The 20,931-nt window shown below is 38.4% G+C and overlaps 1 protein-coding gene across 3 annotated transcripts in view; it reads right to left on the bottom strand.

Moving 5' to 3' along the window:
• Positions 1–20,931, bottom strand: part of rabgap1 (RAB GTPase activating protein 1) — a 182,049-nt gene that overhangs the window by 78,851 nt on the left and 82,267 nt on the right. For all 3 annotated transcript variants that reach the window (XM_072566093.1, XM_072566095.1, XM_072566094.1), the window contains 4 exons: positions 19,924–20,093; positions 18,944–19,118; positions 15,545–15,638; positions 4,328–4,478 (listed from right to left, as the gene is read on the bottom strand). In XM_072566093.1, coding sequence (XP_072422194.1) covers positions 4,328–4,478; positions 15,545–15,638; positions 18,944–19,118; positions 19,924–20,093 — 590 coding nt within the window. The remainder of the gene's footprint in view (positions 1–4,327; positions 4,479–15,544; positions 15,639–18,943; positions 19,119–19,923; positions 20,094–20,931) is intronic.

Genomic DNA, 20,931 nt, shown 5'->3' with positions numbered 1-20,931 from the left:
TGGAGACCTCAGAAACATCCACATTTTTAGTCAACTGAGGACTCTCCATTACCATGACTGACTGGACACTTAGCCATGCACTTCTGTCCTCACCTCTTCCCTCCCACAGCAATGATACGATCCTCTAGTCCTCATTTATCACCCTACCAACATACAAAGGATTGTAAACCGCCATTTTGTCACCTCTAATGGGGTGTCACGACTAGGCACATTCCCCTCCCTTGTCAGCATTCCACAGGGACTGTTCCCTCTGGGATACTCTGGTACATTCCTCCTCCATTCCCAATGGTATCTTCACATGGAGTGGCAAAAATTTACCTCGTGACTAAAGGCCCCAGACTCTTCTACACTGGGGAGACAAAACACTGGGTGACTATTTTGCAGAACACAGATGTCTGTAAGAATAACCTCAAGCTTCCAGCTGCTTGTCACTTCAACATGCTGCGTTCACTGGGAAACATTTCTGTTGCAAGCCTGGTTGCCGTTTTCAAGCTCAAAGGATGACATTCATTTTCCAATTGGGGACCCTACAGCTTCAAGGATTCAATATTGAGTTCAACAACTCCAATGGTTCCATCCTCCCATGCCCTTCACCTATTCTACATCCAGTCCTTTCATGTCATGGATTGCTTTTAACACTGTCACCCATTCTCACCTATTCCGCAGTCTGTCACATTACAGTATATGGGTTGTTTTTTTTAGTACAGTTCACCCATTCTCTCTTCTGGACTGGCCTGCGATCCATAATCTCGTTTACCTACTCCTATCATATCCATCTACTCAATTCTCTTCCACAACACCCTAACCTTGACTTCAGCATAAATACCATTTTTACCTAGCTAACAGCTTTGATGAAATCACCAGACTTGAAATGTTATTGCTGAGATCTTCCCAAAGACGTTGCCAGACTTGCTAAGTAACATCAATATGGCCTGTCTGCACAGCTCTCAAAATTATACTATCTAAAATTATAGATGCAGTCTAACAGTGTTATGCTATATGTATTTTACAAAGTACTAATATAAGGTACAGAATTTTAAGCATGAGAGGTTGGCTCTAAATTTTCACATATTGAGAAAATTGCAAATGTTTAACGAAATAATCAGCATTCACTGATTCAACTACGAACATTACGTGGTTTGAAGTTATATGCGAGATGCTTTTTAAAAATTTAAGTCCACTTTATCACTTTTAGAAGATGATCAAAAATACTTATGATTTCAAATCACTTTTAATAAAAATGACAACTACAATATAGTATACTACTGCCAACAAAAACAGAGAGACATGTTTTAGAGCTTACAGCTGCAAGCTCTAAATTTGGAACAGAAGTTATTTCTCTTGAAGTTTTAGAAGTTCTTGAAAGTTTAGACACTGATGCCTGAATCAAACTTCAAGAATGCATTATTCCCTTCTCTCCCAAATGATGGGATAACAGAAGGTCCATTAGGAATAGTAGAACTGTAAATGTGAAACAGGTAATAACATTACTTCAAACTTATACACAATTCTGTTTCAAACTGGTGTGCCAATCTATAGACAGATTTATGGTAAACATTTTAATTTGTAAGTAACGCTAGCTAGACTTAAGCCTCATTTTGATGTACTATTGAAACTATTACTATCTAAGTTTCAAGGCTAAAATATGAAATAAGAATGCCAATTAAATATTCACAGAAATCTAATTTCACAAAGCAATGTTATTAACTAAAATCAATAAAAATGCTGCTACAAATAGAAACACTCAGGGAAAAAAAAAGGGATCGCTTCCAGTAAATGACTTGCTTGTTCAGCAATTAAAATAAGGTAAACAAAATAATCACAAAAGTTAATTTAAATGCACACGAATACAGCTTATTCTTAATCTGTGCAAGCAATTGATGTAATTCTGTTTATGAAACAGGAGTCACAAAAATCTGAAATGAGGAATGTGTTTGAACAAACACTAAATCAGGGTTGTCTAAACCTCTCACATTACCGGGTGGGGAAGGACAGATCAAGAGGGAGGTGTGCATATTTCTATTTTCTTATTTGGTGTGAAGCACCTTTGAGCCAAAGATAAGTTTGAAAAACAATAAATTTATCATTTGAGTAATTCCTAACTATGACGAAACAGTGCAATGCAGAACTAATTTAAAAATTTCTTTGCCTTTTCAGTTCAGCAGAGAGAGATGAAGACTAAGCCACAAAGCTCTGATCAGTAGGGAATGTAAGTGGGGATCAAGGCCAATTTAAAAAATGGGATTAACTAATAGTGACCTCAAACAGCTCTGCCCCTCCCCAAAGCTTCACTTCAGACAATGGCCACTCTGACTCTCACGACCAGTCTTCTAACTAGCCCATGGTCCAGGAAACTTCTCTCCCTCCCTTCAAGAATGTCCACTTGACACTCTTCCCACATTCACACTTCTCTCACCACCCCACCCCCAATCCCACACAACTGGCAGCTCAGCTGATTCCCAGCCAGCCCTGTTGGACAAGGAAAAGGTGAGGACTGCAGATGCTGGAGATCAGAGTCGAGAGTGTAGTAGTGGAAAAGCATGGCATTCCTGATGAAGGGCTTACGCCCAAAACGTCGATTCTCCTGCTCCTCGGATGCTGCCTGACCTCCAGTGCTTTTCGACCACTACACTTGAGCCCTGTTGGACAAGCCTATTCTAAGTTTACATATTATAGATTTACAGATGTTTACTTAGGTACTTGAAATGTGCTCATAACTGTTTACTATTTACACTACTGAAAACTATTCAGAAACAAAATTAATATCCCTGCAAGTTAACAGTAATCATGAGCTTTGGATCGTTATAAAAGCACAAGTTTGTTTTGACTAACAGAAATTTCAATCTATGGTACTTTAACCATTTGTGAGGTCCTACCCTCTGCAAAGTTGCACAAGAGATATATTTATAAGTAGGCAACATCATACAAAATTCAGTTTTAGTCTCCAGAGAAGCTGCCACACCTAAGTATTTCGAGAATTTTTTGTTTTTCTTTCAAGTCCAAAGGAATAGTTTTATACCAGTTGATGGTGTGTTCAAAGATAGGCAGAATGTGACACTGGCTGTCAGTCAGATCCTGCTCTTTACCATAAATCTTGAAAGTTCCTTGTATTTCATTCAAATTCAGTTTCAATCAAAAAAATGTGAAAATATAGACTTCTTATAGGCTAATGAACACAACTACAAAATAAAAGTGCATTTACACTACACATTATTTTTCAGTAAACCCTAAACTTACAGGGAGGTTAAGTTCTTTTAAGAATGTCATTATTTGGCTCCAGACAAGTCTTGTTCCAGATTCATACACCAGTTTACATTAGTATCAATGTACAGTATAGTGCATTGTCTTCAAGGCTAAAGGACAATTTTTTCAGTCAAACTACAGACAGCTTAACAGAAAGAATACATAGCAAAGTAACATATCAACATAGGGGCAATTGTTTTCCAATGTAATTACAATGTAACAGGAACCATGTATTTTGTATAGCTTCACTAAGAGCTGCACAGACTCAACACCCTGAAAAACCCCCTTACATGCAGAGTGTTATTTCTTCCTGAATACTTTTTAATAAAAACCTAGGGACCAAATACAATGATTATTCTAATAACCTAATTCAGGTTTTAAAAGTAATGCAAAACAGTTTCAAAATTACCTTTTCCTCAGAAAAGCAATGATTTTCTGAGGAAAAGTGTTTTATGGCAAACGAAACACATTAAACAAGTTTTTATACAATTCATGTTTCGTACTTTTTCCTGAATTCCTTTGAAAATGCTGCATTATATAGAATATTAGCACACTCAATTTAGAGCTATTGGAGGCAAATTCTGAATGCAAGACTAACAGCAAAGACTCTTACAAATATTTCTTCACAACATCTTTGAATAAACAATTGTTCTTAATTGGATTATTCAGAAAATATTTGAAATATGGAGTTTAATAGGAGATGAATACACAATCACCAAGTATGACTGTTAGATTGTTATAATGCAGTGGCAGGGTCCCTACATTGAGACAGAAAGCCCATATTCAATCCTACCTGCTTCAGAAGTGTGTCATAATGTGTCTGAACAGGTTGATCAAAAATATCTAAATATTACCAGTGAAGTCAAACCAGGTCTCCACTTCTATTCACGTGCACTTATGAACAATGCATAGTTTGTAATAACTGCTGCCCATTTAAGAAAGTCTTCAATTTCCAAATTCATTATCAGCAAAACAAAGTGACATAGAAAATATATACAAGTGGTAATAAATAAAACCTCTGCATATTGACTGATGTGGCAATTCTTTTCAACAAAAGACGCAGTTTGCTTAAATATAGACTTACTTTTGTGATAAGAATTCTATAGTCTTCTACCATCTGGTCATTGTTATGGCATCCTGCAAGTAGCTGCCAAACTTCACCCCGGAGAGCTTCAGGGACACCACTTCTTACTAAAGTCGGCAGTGGCTTCGGTCTTACACTCAGGTTCAGATGCCTGCATTTAATTTCAAATGAGAACAAACTTCAAGTAAACTAATGGACTCTCTCAAAACTGATCACCCAATGTGCTCGTATATAAAAGTATTGATGGCAATTTTACTCCGTTCGATGAATCTAAACATTTGAACTTTCATAAGATACTGTAATTAATTGCATGCTTAAACAAAGGAATAATACTGCTCTTCCAAACAAATTATAAGAACAATTGCAAGCATACCTAACACCATTACGACCAAAATCCTCAACCAAACTATGCTTCAGTCTTTTTAACAGAAAAATAGTAAAACATGCGATTTTAGTATTATTTTAACCTTTGAATTTTGAACTAGTAGCAAGTGAGTTTTAGTCTATGAGCAGCTTTAACTAGCATTTCTGGAACTATGTTTAAAAAAAAATTTGAAAGACACACGGAGTGTGTCCGTGGGATGATGTTTGGGATTCGTTTGCATTGAGTGTGTTGAGCAGGCAGGGTAAACATTGAGACACGTGATTTTTTTCTGTTCAGAATTTTTTTTTGCTTAGAGGAAAAACCATAGTTTAGAAAGTGTTTGGTTTTCAGTTAAGAAGCCCTAGTGGAATTTTGATCGTTGAGACAGTTTCTCTTCAAAGAAAGGGGCAGTATAGAACTGTGAGCAAATAGGTTAACTAAGCTTAAGGATTCAATTTCAAAAATTCCACACCAGTGTTTGGTTAGAACCCTGAGAATTATTGAAGGTTGAGAAACATCAAAGCTCAGTTGAGTGACTAATCAAGGAAGAGGCTACCAGGTTGTCAAGGCCAGTAATTAAAAAAAACAGGTAAGTTCAGCATACAAATGTGATAGAGAAGCCACTCTCTCTGTGTTTGAGTACTATAGAGTATTGGTGTTGTGATAGATGAGATTGAATTTGCACTGTATACCGAAATCTTCCAAAAAAGGTTACAGCAAATGGCTTGATTTATTCTGTTTTATTTTCTGTTCTTTTTAGCAGAAGGCACGTTTTATTAGTAAAACCAAAGGGTTGTCTCACAGTGCTAGCCACTGAGTTTGATTCTAACTTTGGTCTGTGTGGAGTTTGCAAATTCTCCCCGTGCCTGCCTGGGTTTCTGCCAGGTGCTTTGGTTTCGTCCCAACAGTCCAAAGATGTGCAAGTGAGGTGATTGGCTATGCTAAATTGCCCATAATGTTCATGGATGTGCGAGTTAGGTGCATTAGCCACGGAAAATGCAGGGTGACAGGGTTAGAGGGGATGGGTCTGGGTGGGATACTCTTCAGAGGGTCAGTGTGGACTTGTTGGGCCAGTTTCTGCACTGTGGGGATTCTATATATGCATGTGTACTTACATTTTAGTGAAAGAAAAGCATGATTACCAAACCAGATTTCAGCTTGAGATAGATTAGATTAGATTAGATTACTTACAGTGTGGAAACAGGCCCTTCGGCCCAACAAGTCCACACCGACCCGCCGAAGCGCAACCCACCCATACCCCTACATTTACTCCTTACCTAACACTATGGGCAATTTAGCATGGCCAATTCACCTGACCTGCACATCTTTGGACTGTGGGAGGAAACCGGAGAATCCAGAGGAAACCCACGCAGACATGGGGAGAATGTGCAAACTCCACACAGTCAGTCGCCTGAGGCGGGAATTGAACCCAGGTCTCTGGCGCTGTGAGGCAGCAGTGCTAACCACTGTGCCACCGTGCCGCCCACAAAGGATAAGGGAAACAATTCTGCACTTTGCAGCATAGAACTTAGGAGATTCTGACTTCCATGCCATATCAGCTTACTGTCACTCTCTAATGGGATTCCTGAAGAAGGGCTGATGCCCGAAACGTCGATTCTCCTTGTGTCGGGTCCAGAAATAAATTAAGCTTGTACCATAACTGAGAGAATGTTTCCACAAGATTTTAATGATAATACACACACAACATAACTGGTAACCAGGAAAAGCATCTTACTGATACAAAACATTTTTGGGTTAAATTTACATTTTAGCAAATTTATCAAATGACTAGCTACATGTAGAGCATATGCCCTATCTCAGACAGAAGGTTCAGGGTCAAGTCCCACCTTTTCCGAAGTAACCTCATAACATGTCCCAACAGGTTGATTAATAGTACATTGGAGGCAGCCAACGTAGCGTGATTTAGCATTTGAAAGAGTGCACTTTTGCGACAGAGTGCCAGAACCAAGTCTCTCAAATCTTTGTAACTGAAGTAGCGATTGTTTAGGCAGAAGCAACCAAACAGCTGATTAGAGATTAGGACTGGTGAGTATTTCCAGTGTTAGTAAGAGTTAGGTCTTTATGTTTAGATCACTAGTCTTTTGTTTCTTTCTTACTGCTAAACCCCTCATCCAAGTCTTCATTACTTCAAGACTCCACTATTGTAATGCACTTTTGGCTGACTACCATATTCTGTAGAACATGTTCTTAACTTGTACCAAGTATCATTCACTAATCAACGCTGTGTCCTCTGACCTACACCAACTACCAAGCAATGCCATATTTTCAAATTTTCTCCATGACTTCAACCTTCTCTATATCTGCAATCTTCTCCAGCCACATAGAATTATAGAATCCCTGCAGTGTGGAAGCAGACCATTTGGCCCATCAAGTCCATACTGACCCTACATAGAGCATCTCACTCAGATGCACCCTCTTACCCTATATTCCTATATTTCCCAAGACTAATCCATCTAGTCTGCACATAAATGGACACTACAGGGAATTTAGCTTGGCCAGTCCATCTAACCTCACATCTTTGGATTGTGGGAAGAAACTGGAGCACCCAGAGGAAACCCACATAGATATGGGCAGAATATGCACACACCACATAGACAGTCACCCAAGGCTGGAATTGAACCCAGGTCACTGGCACAGTGAGGTAGCAGTGCTAAACACTGAGCCACTGTGCCGATATAATTGCAATTCTTGCAAGATATTAACAGTAATTTAATTCTGGCCCTCGAGAGGCCTTGATTTTAATTGCTTTATTCGTGGCCAAGCCTTCAGCTGCTTAGACCTTAAAGCCTAGAATATCATTACCTTTCAACGTCTTTGTTCTTTCAAAATGCTCCTTAGGAATTTCTCCGACAAAGTTTTTAGTGATCTGTCCCAATATCACTATGTCCATCAGTGTCAAATTTTACTTTTTGCCTCACCCCTGAAGAATCTAGATATACTGTATCACATGAAGAACGCTATTTCATACATATTATTTTTATTCTTCTTTTAAAACTGTGGAATGTTGTGCTTGTACAAAAGCTGCTATATATGCTTACAACTAATGGTCAGTTAAGTTGAAATTTACTCTGTATGCAAAACACTTCAGAGTGAACTGTTCAAGCAATTCACAATTTTTATATAAAGTAAAACAAAGAACAGCAGGTGCTGGAGACCTAATACAGAAATTGGAGAAATTCAGTAGGTCTGGATAGATCCATGGGGAGAGTACTGTTTCGAGTCTGGTGACTGTTCATCAGAACATAATTATCATCTTCAGCTGTAATAGTGAATCAACTGATAGCACTCTCTTTGGTCAGAGATTGCAAACTGACTGCTTGGGTCTATAATTATGTCAGGGCAGAGCTCAGAACTTGCACTTGACTGAATATAAGACATTATAGAATGAAATGAAAAATCCCTCGTCAGCAGAGAATTTTGATGGTAAGAGATGCAAACAGTAACTGATAAGGTCTCCTTGGATAATGGACAGCTTGAAATAGAACTGACAAAGTTTCAAAATTAAATAAAGATAAGAAAATCCTTGTTCAAGGAATGACTCAGTTGCTGCACATTAAACAAAATATTACTTTTTTAGGAAATTCAAAATATCTGAGGAATAAAAAGGAACAGTCAAATATTACTGCTAAACCTGTTTAAGTGACATTTTGCTGAAATTTAGAACCATGCTACATTCAGCTTGTCATCTACATCATTAAAGTTCCATTAATGTTCTGTAATAGGTAGCAATGCCTAGTTACAGTATCAAATATGTAGGATCATATTAAAGCTACACACTGCCTTTTCTGCTTCAGTTATTTCAATTTATTCCATCAACATTCTTAATCACATTCCTAATGATTCAATGACCAGTTTTTGTGATGTTGGTTAAAGGTTAGACATAGATAAGGAAACCATGTACAATTTCTCTGCTGTCCTTGAGAATGGTGAAATGGGATCTTTTACTTCCATCTAAACAGAGAGATTGGGCATTACTTTAATATGGCACTGGCTCCTTAAACTCCATCAATATCGCACTGAAGTGTCAGTCTTGATTTTTATGTGCTATGCTGTGCAGTGATTTATAATTCAGAGCTAAGAATCATAAATCACTGATTCAGAGCCGGCGTAACAAAGGGGAAAAAGTGCTGTTTCTGGGCTCAAGGTTTCACGATGTTGCTGTAAATATTGTTATGGTTCTCATTATATTAAATAGATCAACTCCTGATTGATAGTTAAAAAAAATTAAAAGCAAAAAAGTGGGAAGTGAACAGAAGAAAGTATTTTGCATGCCTGCACAGAGCCACCACACTTTTTGAAATCCCATTGACAATACGATACTGGAAGGTTATTTAAAGGAGAACTGGGGGAACAGAATCTGACAAGTTACATAAGAACAGATGAACAAAAGCTTGGTCAAAGTAATATGTCTTAAGATATATAAGGGAAGAAAAAGAGGCAGAGTGTCAAAGTGGATTAGGGAAGAATTCTTTGAGCTTGGAGTTGTTAAGCGCAGCCACAAGTGGAGGAGCCATTGAGGGGGCCTCATGCAGCCAGAATTAGATGACTGCAGATATTTCAGAGGTTTGCAGGGCTAGAAGAGATTAGACCTAAGGATGTAGAGAGATGAGATCTACAAAGCATTTGTAGATAAAAAATGAGGATGTAAAATCAAGACGATGCTTAGCTGAAATCCACAGTAAGTCATCAGAGCACAGGGAAATGACGACTTAGAGAGAGAGTTAGGACAGTCTAAGGGGAGATAGTGGGGTAGGGGTACTGTCATTGGATTAATAATCAAGAGCTCCAGGCTATTATTCTGGAGACATGGTTTGTTCTATGTTCTAACTCCTTTTCAAAAACATTCAACATTTTGGCTTCAATGTTTTCTGTGGCAGATAATTTCACACTCTCCATTCTCTGGGTTAAGAAATATTTCATCTCAGTCTTAAATGGCTTAAGACTGTGACCTCGGTCTGGACTCTTCCATCATCAGGGACATCCTCCCTGTGTTTACTGTCTAGTTCTGTTGGAATGTTATAGGTTTCAATGAGATAACTCCCCCCATTCTTTGAAACTCCAGTGAACATAGTTCTAACTAATGCAGTCTCTCTTATGACAGCCCTTCCATTGCAGGAATCAATGTGGTCAACCTTCGTTGCAGTCCCTCAATAGCCAAAACATCCTTCCTCAGGTGAGATGACCAAAGTGCACAAAATGCTCTGGTCTCATCAAGGCTTGCAAAATTACAGCAACATTCCTGCTCCTGCACTCAAATCCTTTTGTAACGCCAAAATACAACTTGCCTACTTTGCCACCTGCTGCATCTACATGCTTACTTTCAGCAATTCGTGTACAACACCCAAGTTTTGTTGCACTACCAGTTTTCCCAATCTATCACCATTCAGATAATAATCTGCTTTCCTGTTTTTGCTACCAAAGTAAACAACCACACATATCCCCATTCTAATTCATGTGTTATGCATGTGCCCATTTGCTCAACTTGTCCAAGTTATACTGAAGCATCTCTGCATCCACCTCACCCCTCAGCTTGAGCCACCCCTTCTTGAGGATAATTAAGGATGTGTAATGAAGGCTGCCCCAGTCAACAACAACCAAGTTGCATGAACAAATAAAATAAACCATAGTTCAGATTTCAACATCCACAGTTCTTTGCTTTAATAAACCATGGGCAGAGTTTTAAATAATCTCAAGTTTACAGAGCATTTCAGAGATTGGCTAGGACTGCACTAGAATAATGAAATCTAGAACTAAATGAAAATTTATAAGCAGGTGAGCTGTACTGGTGAACAAAAATGCCAAGCAGCAACATGAAAAGATCTGAAACAGGAAAAGATCAAGGATCTATCTTTGGATTGCAGAGGTAGTGGTGCTGCATTGGTAAGCAAAGCTGTGGTTAGTTATTATTTCACTACAATTAGATCGATGAGAATGCAACTAGGCTAATACAGCCGAAACTAGTTGGGCACAGAGGAAAGACTGACGTGGTCTCATCACAACAGTGTCTGCTTTTTAACTTTCTAAATGCAGTAGTGATGAATAAGATATGCTATTTAATTTTTGAATTTTATGCAAGACTATTCTTTGACAGTATATAACTAGCGATTGCCAATCAATGCTGACCCAGTCAGCAACTCCCACACTGCATGAATGAATAAAAAAATTTTTATTTTGTTTGCAACGCATTCACAGCATCTCATGGAATGATAAAATTCACAGGTAAAGATCTTTCAAAATCAAAAATAATCCAAAACAAATGACAATCATCTCATATGCAGAAGATCCTGACTCTCTGGGATTGAATACTATCAGCAAAGCGCACCACATGGAACTACTGCATTCCCAATGGATTTCCTGCATGGCTATCATCTTATATAGATGGAAGGATGCTAACACACTCACAGGAAGTCCCAACCTTACACAGCAATACAGATATTTACCAGGGTTTTTACAATTTCAATTTAAGATAGATGCAAATGAAGTCCTTCTTATTGACAGCATGCTAATTAGTGACTTAATACATGAAGGCAATAATTCTTCATTCCTTTTCTTCCTTCCCACTTTCCAAGAATAATTCATCATAGTAAACAAATTGAAGTTAACAACAGAATGGCAAAGGAAAACAAAGTATAGCAGCATTATGATTAATTACAGATGATGGTTGTATTACCCCAAATGTGGCCATTGTCTTACCTATGTATAATTATTTTCACATTAACAAGTTATGAACTCAAGCTCAATTCAGAACTGAAAAACTTTCTGAAAGCCAGTAACTAGAAACATCTTTCAAAACTTTAGGCAAATATTGAAAAAAATTACATCCAGTAAGTATAAATCTAGGTCTACTTCCACTAAAGCAGACACAATTAGGCCAAGACTTTAAGTTATAAAGGATTCTAATGCAGCCATGGAAAATTAACTTTTTTTGGGAGTCAATATCTTGGGGCAATAAAGACAGTCTGTAATTATTCAAGGTGATAGCTTTATTGAAAACCTTTCAGCTAGTCTTTTGATAACATTAAAAGCATAGTCAATTAAAGTTATTATTTGACAGTTGATGATCAATTAGCACTTTGTCCAAAGAAAAATCCTGCCAATTGACTTAAATAGAAATTATTGTGAAATCATAGCTAACATACCTGCACTAATTTTGTTTAAATCTCCTGTCAACTCTGCTGTGCTCGGTTTACCATTTAGAATTGACATTAACTTGCAGCCTAAGAATGTACAAGAGGCCAAATTTGAAGGAATTGAAGAGTTTTGTAAAAACTTGTGGGACGTGGGCATCACGTTGCCCTTGAGAAGATGGTAGTGAGCTGCGTTCTTGAACAACTGCAGCCCATGTGTTGTAGGTTGACCTATAACGCCCTTAGGGAGGAAATTCCAGGATTTTGACTCAGTGACAATGAAGGAACGGTGATATATGCCCGAGTCAAGATGGTGAATGGCTTGAAGGGGAGATACGTACAAGTTCCAAATATCTGTTGCCCTTATCCTTCCAGATGGAACTGGGCATGGGTTTGGAAGGTGCTACGGATCTTTAATGAATTTCTGCAGTGCATCTTGTAAATTGTACACAAGCTTGTGGATTTAGTGCCAGTCAAATAGGTTGCTTTCTCCTGGATGGTCTCAAGCTGGAGTGCTGTTAGAGCAGCACCCATCCAGGCAAGTGAGGTGTATTCCATCATATTACTGACTTGTGCTTTGCAGATAGTGGATAGACTTTGGGGAGTCAGTAGGCAAGTTATTTGCCCCAGTATTCCGAGCCTCTAACCAAGGTTTATGTGGAGAGTCCAGTTGAATTTCTAGTCAATGGTAATACCAAAAATGTTGAGAATAGGGGATTCAGTGATGCTAACACCATTGAATGTCATGGGGTGGTGGTTAGATTGTCATGCACTTGTGTGGCATGAATGTTATTTGCCACTTGTCAGCCAGAGCCTAGACACTATCTAGATCTTGTATTTGAACATGGGATGCTTCAGTATCTGAGGAGTCACAAACTCTGAACATGGTGCAGTCATCGGCAAACATCCCCACTACTGACCTTAAGTGGAAAGAAAGGCATTGGTGAAGCAGCTGAAGACAGCACCCTGAAGAACTCCTGCAGGCATGTCCTGCAGCTGAGATGACTGACCTCCAACAACCACAACCATCTTCCTATGTCCCAGGTATGACCCCAGGCATGGAGTTTGCCCCGACGCCCAATGATTCCAGTTTTGCTAGGGCTTCTTGATGCTACACTTTCAATGTGACCTTGATGTTCAAGGGTTGTCACACTCATCTCACTTCTGGAATTCAGCTGTTTTGCCCAGGTTTGAGCTCAGACTTAAATGAAGTTGGGAGCCGAGTGGCCCTGGAAGAATCCTAACTGTGCATTACTGAACAGATTATTGCTGTGGAAATGCTGCTTGATAGCACTGTTGATAACACCTTCCATCACTTTACTGATGAGAGTAAATTGATAGGGCAGTAATTGACCAGGTTGGATTTGTCCTGTCTTTTTCGTACAGGACATACTTGGGCAATTTTCACATTGTCAGATTGATACCAGTGTTGTAACTTTAATCAAAGAGCTTGGCCTGGGGAGCAGCAAGTTCTGGAACAGAAATGTCATCAGGGCCTATGGTCTTGGAAGCATTGAAAGTCTTCAATTGTTCCTTGGCATCACATGAAGTGAATCTATTTGGCTGAAGACTAGTATCTGTAATGCTAGGTACCCCTGAAGAGGCAGTGATGAATCACCACTTGGTACTTCTAGCTGAAGGTTGCTGCAAATGCTTCAGCCTTGTCTTTAAATATGGGATTTGAGGAAGAGATTACTGGTACAGAAAGAGATGGCACCACTGAGTGATTTAAGCTAAAGGAAAAATTTTAAATGGGGATATGCAAGACAACATATCTCAATAAGGACTTGCATGATGTACTGTATGAGATCTTCGTGAGAACAGATTACTAACAAGAGATTTGGCTGTACGTGAACTTTACAAACTGTAAAATCATTGAGTCAGGATGTCAAAGTTGCAGCATTACATGGGCTACTGCTACACGTGTGAAAGAGGTACAAGGTTAAATTGGTATCCTGTTTGACTGAAAACCAATTAATGAATTAGGTCTCATTCTTTCCAATGTTTAGATGGAGAAAATTATGGTTCTTATAAACTAGTTGTTGGGTGAGTATCTGACAGCAGAGGCAGTAAAGAACAAGAAAGGGGTTAAAAATGGTCAACAGCACTCGCAGAAGCTGGATTCAAAAACATGGATGATGCTTTCATACAGCAGTATGTTGCCAAGGAAGGGAGGGACACATTAGATCCATGGGGAACCTAAATGAACTGAAGTATTATTGAACAAGGTAAGTGAATTGCCAGTGTTTGTGGTGACCATACTATAGCTACATACCTCAAGAGGAATCAAACACTTAAAACCAATGTCTATATGTTAAGATGTTAGATTGTTTCAAATGCTTAAGAAATTACATTATTCAATTGAACAAGGGTGGATGAGTGCCAATCTGTTGGGAGAATTGTCAAACTGAAAGCAATTACACATTGGTGCAATACAAGGCTATTTGAATGGGAGGACGAGAATTTCAAAGAACTTTATTGATCAGCCAGAGTCTGGCAGAGTTCAACAAAAATAGGGGTGATAATTTGAATAGGACTTAAGAGTGTGTTGGCAGAGCAGTTTGGAAGTGCCTATTTTATTGAAAAGTGGAAGATGGGAGATTGGGAAGTGTCTGGAGGTGATAATAAGTATGGATAAGGTTTCAGAAGATGTGCAAAGAAAGAAATTAGTATGAAGACATTACACAAAACAAGCAGGTTTTGTGTTGGAGAGAATAAGGTTGGAAACTCAGCCCAAAGTTAAATAGGATGCCAAGATTGCAAAACGTTTGGTTGAAGTTAGGACAGTGTAAATGGAAGGGATAAAATGGAAAGTGATAGAACTGAGTTTGTGGCAGGATCTGAAGACATCAACTTTAGTCTGGATGCCAGAGGTCTGACAATATCATGACAATGTAGGGGAGCAGTGAAGTAAAATAGAACTGGATACTGTCAATGCACACAAAGAATCTGGCTTCATGCTTCCAGCTACTGTCAAATAACTGAGAAATGAATAACAAGCAAAATTGGAGCTAATTCAAGAAAGGGTCAAACTGAAGAGCAATGGCAATTACAAATACATGTTCCCTTGCCCATGAATCAAATAGTTAGAGAATGCTGCAGAAACTCAGCAGGTCTAGAAGCATCTGCGAAAAGAAAAACAGAGTTAACCATTTTGAGTGTGGCATAAGTCTTCTTCAGAATTAAGTAATTACAACAGGCAAATTTGTTGTTGTGTCGCCATAGTCTTACTAGACGCTAGAGGCTGCTCTCTCATTAGAGAGAACCAACTGGTGGTGATTTAACCTGAGGGCCACCAGATCTTAGGTGAGTGAAAAGATTGAGAACGAGTGTCCATCATGGTAACCTCAAACCAGTGATGGGAATTGAACGCACACTGTTGGCATCACACTGCTCTATAAACCAACAATCTAGCCAACTGAGCTAAACTGATTCCCAACAAGCCAATTAGATTGCTGAAAGGTCACCAACCTCATTTTAAGATAGATGGGTACATACACAGGCAGCATGAACATATGGTGAGTGTAAATTCAGAAGTTTTGCCATGATCTTCAAAGTGATAATTTTGACTAATTTGTAAAGATGCAGAGATCAAAATGACAACAGAATTCGGCATTTTGAGGACTCCAACTTTACAAATGATAGAACTATAATACACAGTTTCTCACAGTCTCTCACAATAGGAAAACTATTTCTGCTACTCACCACTTAGACAACAGATCTCCCCATGTCTCCAGAATTTTTTCACCACATTCTTTGGAGACATCACCAGAGCCACTCAGGAGAGGTTCATCATTATCTAAAAAGAGCAATAGATTTGACTGAAGATAACTTACTTTCACAGTCTACAAAAATAAATGTCAAGAAGTGATCACACTCAACCATACAAATTTCTTACAGCAATCAACAGTGTCGATGCAGGAAGGATGTTTACCCTGGCTGCAGCATCCTAAACCAAGGGAGGCACCACTTCAGAATAAAGAGGTGATCATTTAGGAACAAGATAAGGAGGAATTTCTACAAGGCAGAGAATCTCTGGAATACCATGCCTCAGAAAGCTGTAGAGGATCAGTAATCCAGGTGTAAAAGTAAAATCAAAGGATACAGGAATAATGATGAAAATGGTGTTGGAGTAGTGATCAGCTATGATGTAACAGAATAGCACAGCAAATTCGAAGGGCTAATAGGTCCATCCCTATTCTGTATACTCTATGTTCATTCATACACTATGTGCCAATGTATTAATCAAATTTTGCTTTACTGCTCAAATATTTTATCGCAGCATATTAAATATAACCATATTACATATAAGCTATTGAACATCTTATTTGTAGTTTTATGTTCCATCTGTTACAACTACTGCATGGTAAATCTAATATTTATTTTTCAAATCTACCTCAAAAGCACATAGAACAAAAGACCAAACGTAAGCCAAGTAAAATCATGATTTGTCAAATCCCAGGGGATTGGCCCACAAATTCAGATAAGTGGAGCTCCAGAGTTGGAATGGAATACTTTTAATGTCTTGACAATGGAATCGCCAACGCTTTACCAATGCTGGCTTTTCACTTCACACCAAGGTTTTCCACTCATTAACCTCACTTTCACACCAACTCACAGCCCTTAATTTGCTTATAGGTTTAGGCATACTTTCAGGTTTTATTGTCTCTTCATCGGGAGATCTTAAGGACAAATGTTGTTTTGACCAGAGCTCCATGGTTTGTAATTTAGTGTGGCCTAATGCCACTCCAATTGCTGGACAGTCACAGAACTATCTTGCACAAATTTAAACCAATCCAGAGTTATCAGTTTGGAACTTTGACTTACCTTGAGAATGACCTATTGGATTTACACTGGGAATCACAGACAATTTCAACATATCGGTGCTGAGCGCTCTACTTTTTGTCATTTACATAAATGATTTGGATGCGAACATAAGAGATACAGTTAGTAAGTTTGCAGATGACACCAAAGTTGGAGGTGTAGTGGACAGCAAAGAGGGTTACCTCAGATTACAACAGGATCTGGACCAGATGGGCCAATGGGCTGAGAAGTGGCAGATGGAGTTTAATTCAGATAAATGCAAGGTGCTGCATTTTGGGAAAGCAAATCTTAGCAGGACTTATACACTTAATGGTAAGGTCCTCGGGAGTGTTGCTGAACAAAGAGACCTTGGAGTGCAGGTTCATAGCTCCTTGAAAGTGGAGTCGCAGGTAGATAGGATAGTGAAGGTGGCGTTTGGTAGGATTTCCTTTATTGGTCAGAATGTTGAGTACAGGAGTTGGGAGGTCATGTTGCAGCTGTACAGGACATTGGTTAGGCCACTGTTGGAATGTTGCATGCAATTCTGGTCTCCTTCCTATCAGAAAGATGTTGTGAAACTTGAAAGGGTTCAGAAAAGATTTACAAAATTATGAGGGGCTTGGATAGGATAAATAGACAAAGTCTTTTCCCTGGGGTCGGGGAGTACAGAACTAGAGGGCATAGGTTTAGGGTGAGAGGGGAAAGATATAAAAGAGACCTAAGGGGCAACCTTTTCACGCAGAGCGTGGTATGTGTATGGAATGAGCTGCCAGAGGATGTCGTGGAGGCTGGTACAATTCCAATATTTAAGAGGCATTTGGATGGGTATATGAATACGAAGGGTTTGGAGAGATATGGGCCGGGTGCTGGCAGGTGGGACTAGATTGGGTTGGGATATCTGGTCGGCATGGACGGGTTGGACCGAAGGGTCTGTTTCCATGCTGTACATCTCTATGACTCTATATCAGTATTTTTAGGTTATTAAAGCCTACTTATCATAATTTCATTGCACTTGATGGCAATTATGTTGTGAAAAATAGCTTATCTACAGAAATATATTCTTTATCAATCAGGAAAACACATTTGCTCAATTGGCAGTTTTGTCACTGGACAAAACAGGAAGTGATAAAAAGTTTGAATAGCAGCTTACACATGAAGTTGAAGGAGTGCTACCTGATGAAGAAGCAGCGACCCGAAAGCTAGCACTTACAAATAAATCTGTTGGACTATAACCTGGTGACTTTTAACTTTGTTCACCCCAGTCCAACATTGACACCCCCACATCAAGGTACTTTTAAGAGAGTGAATGCTGTTCTGAACAGAGAGCTTACAAGCACCTGTGGATATGACTAGATAGCAGTCCCAGAATGTAATGGAAAATTGAAAATATGTAACATTTGGCTATGAAATGGATACCTGAGTTTGGGTTGCTGTTTTGACAACAATTCCAATTAAATCAGTTTAAATTATGCCCCAGCGTACTAAAACCCAATTGAGTTTGAATTTATTGTTTTGCCAACATTGAGCCAATGAGATGATCTGATTTTTTTGGGGGGGGGGGGGCTTAAAAAGTGGGGGCATTTTGAAATCTGGACATAGAGCAACTGCCATCAAGACAGAAATGCATGGAGAGCTAATATCTTGCACTCCAAGAAATTAGGAATTACTATTAAAGGTACCCTTTCATATGAAACACACTTGAAAGACGACAACCCAAGGAGACCTTTAGCCCAGAAGACAACAGACACAAGAATGACAGCTGCTGTGTGACTTTGAAATTAAGCTGATGTAATTTTCATAAGTGTCTTATTGGAACAGAATATTGTTAAGGATTTGCAGGCACATAATAATCAGTTAAGAGAAAGGAGGGTTTAGAATTGTGAATGGTTGTTTAATGTTTACTTTTAAAACTAAAAAATAAATTGATGTTATTTTATTTAAATAGTGAAATTTGAGTTCTGTCACTCATCATAACAATATGCACATACAACCATTTAAATATACATCTGGTTCAGTCACACATGCCCTATAATCAGCACCAAAGAGGATACAAATTTGTTTTGGACCAGATGCAAGTACAAGCTATACAATAAAACCTCTCTTTCAACCTTTATTAGTTCCAAAATCTAATTCATGATGGATTCTAAAAAGTTGTCCTCAGAAAATACTACAGACATAACCAATGTTTAAACTGCCACAACTAAAACGAGGACGGCATTTCCTATAAAGCTGAAAATTATCCTTCAAATTGCAATCAGTTTAAAAACAAAAAGAGCAACTTCAATTCTGAACGGAACTCACCTTCTTCTTCATCATCCTCAGGTGGTGAAGGGATGATGGACCCCTGTGAGCCATAATGAGGTAAGCGCATGTTTGGGCTTGCTGTGGTTTTCCTTCGCTCACGCTCAGATTCACTTTCCAAACTTGTAACCTCATACAGTGTATCACTGTTACTTTTTCTTTCTTTTCGTTCAATCTGTAAATTAATTATAGCAGTTCTAATTTACGGAGCACATGCCATGTACTGAAACAGAACGTTTTACACCTACACAGTGCATTTTTTACAAATCTCATGTTAAAATACTAAATATTTCTGGATTTTAACTTGCAGTCAAGTGTATCAAAAATGTAAAACTCTTCTTATTGATCATTTAAGGGATTCTAGGTACGACATGGCTCACAATTCATATTGATATGAAGTTTTAACCATAGTGAAAAAGTCTCAACATCAACAGAAACATAGACAACCTCAAATGCTGTTTTCAAGTCCTTGCAATTGACATAAGGCATCATATATATGCGAACATAATTTTTTTTAACAAATTGAAAGTAGCCACATCAAATATGACCATAGAGCTCAGGTTTCCTATAAAATGCTTTAAGACTGAACAACTCTGATGAAACTAAAGCATATTCAGTCCCCGACTTTGTTACACTCAATCTTTCAATCATTTTGCAGTACAAGGAAAGGTGGAGTAGAAGTTAGGCTTTACTTATAGGTAGGGAAGAGAATGCGATGCAATACATTTTCCAGCTATTTTGTATGTAAACTGGTAACTGGATTCAAACAGGACTGCAAATTTCCTGAAAAAAAGTTAGCATTCTGACTGTAGTAGTAAATGGTCAAAGAGCAACTCAGAAAGAACAGGGCAAAGTTAGGAGGGAATGGCAGGTCTACTTTCATTTCTCAGTTACATTTATTCAGTGCTATATGGAGCTAGTAAGTTCATTGACATCCATTTTATTAACATAAGAGGGGCTAACCAAATTATTTTTGTTACCTGTTTGAGCTTCAAATAGAATGTTTCTGTATAACTTCGCTTACTGAAGAGCCAAAACATCCTTTCACTCGGTGGGTATACTCTGACTTTGGTCTCCAGAAGAAAGCGGACTGGCTCTTGTACTTCAGTGACCACCAAGTCAACTGCTGTCGTCATATAAAGCAACTTGTCTGCGAATAAGAGGTCAAGTGCTTTTTAGTAAACACAGCATTTTTGCCCTGGTGAACATGTTCCCAAGGAAATCTGCAAACTTATTTTAGTTCAATAAATGTTATTATTCCTCAGGATGATTTTTATATAGATTATATTGCAAAGCCAATAGGTTTGTACAGGTACATGGCACCAGAACTATAGGTTTTGCATCTTTATTTTATGGAATGTAAGGGGATGGAAGAGGTTTGCAAGGCAATAGATGGAAGCAGCAGAAAGAGCCTGGGTTTTTCAATAGAATAAGTTAGTATAATACTTTGAATCAATGAATCAATCAACCTCAAAACAAGTCTTGTTGCATATGTTAATACTTAAAATTTGACCAAAAATAAAAATTGATCAAAACACATCTCTAATAATACAAGTTACAATTTTAAATCAGTTCACACTAAAACAGTGATATCACCACAACAGACTGCAATCAGCATGTAAATTGAGTTTCCATTTAAAAAAGTGTTATCTTTATCACACTGCCTCAATTTTATCATCTGTTGCCATTATAAGCCAAAGTTCAGAAAATCAAGCACCATCACTCACTGGAGTTTCACCAGAGGTCTCAAATCAATGCTGGAGTAGAAGAGGATTAGACAATTGGACACCTTTGGGCCCCTTTCATTAAACCCACATATACTGGTTTTCTTTTAGTGTATGTGCAAAGGCAGCAATATAGTCTACACATTGGGTTGTACAAGATTAGTCTAGGATCTTGAGAAGTTCAAAACTTCAGCTCGCAAAACTGCTGTTAACACACCCTATTAGTGTTTTCAGAATAAATTCTATCAACAGAGATTTGTTATT

Source organism: Chiloscyllium punctatum, chromosome 49, assembly GCF_047496795.1.
Source record: "Chiloscyllium punctatum isolate Juve2018m chromosome 49, sChiPun1.3, whole genome shotgun sequence".
In the NCBI taxonomy this organism is placed as follows: domain Eukaryota; kingdom Metazoa; phylum Chordata; class Chondrichthyes; order Orectolobiformes; family Hemiscylliidae; genus Chiloscyllium; species Chiloscyllium punctatum.
Note: the sequence above shows the minus strand (reverse complement) of the source record. Positions and strands in the feature narration are given on the sequence as shown.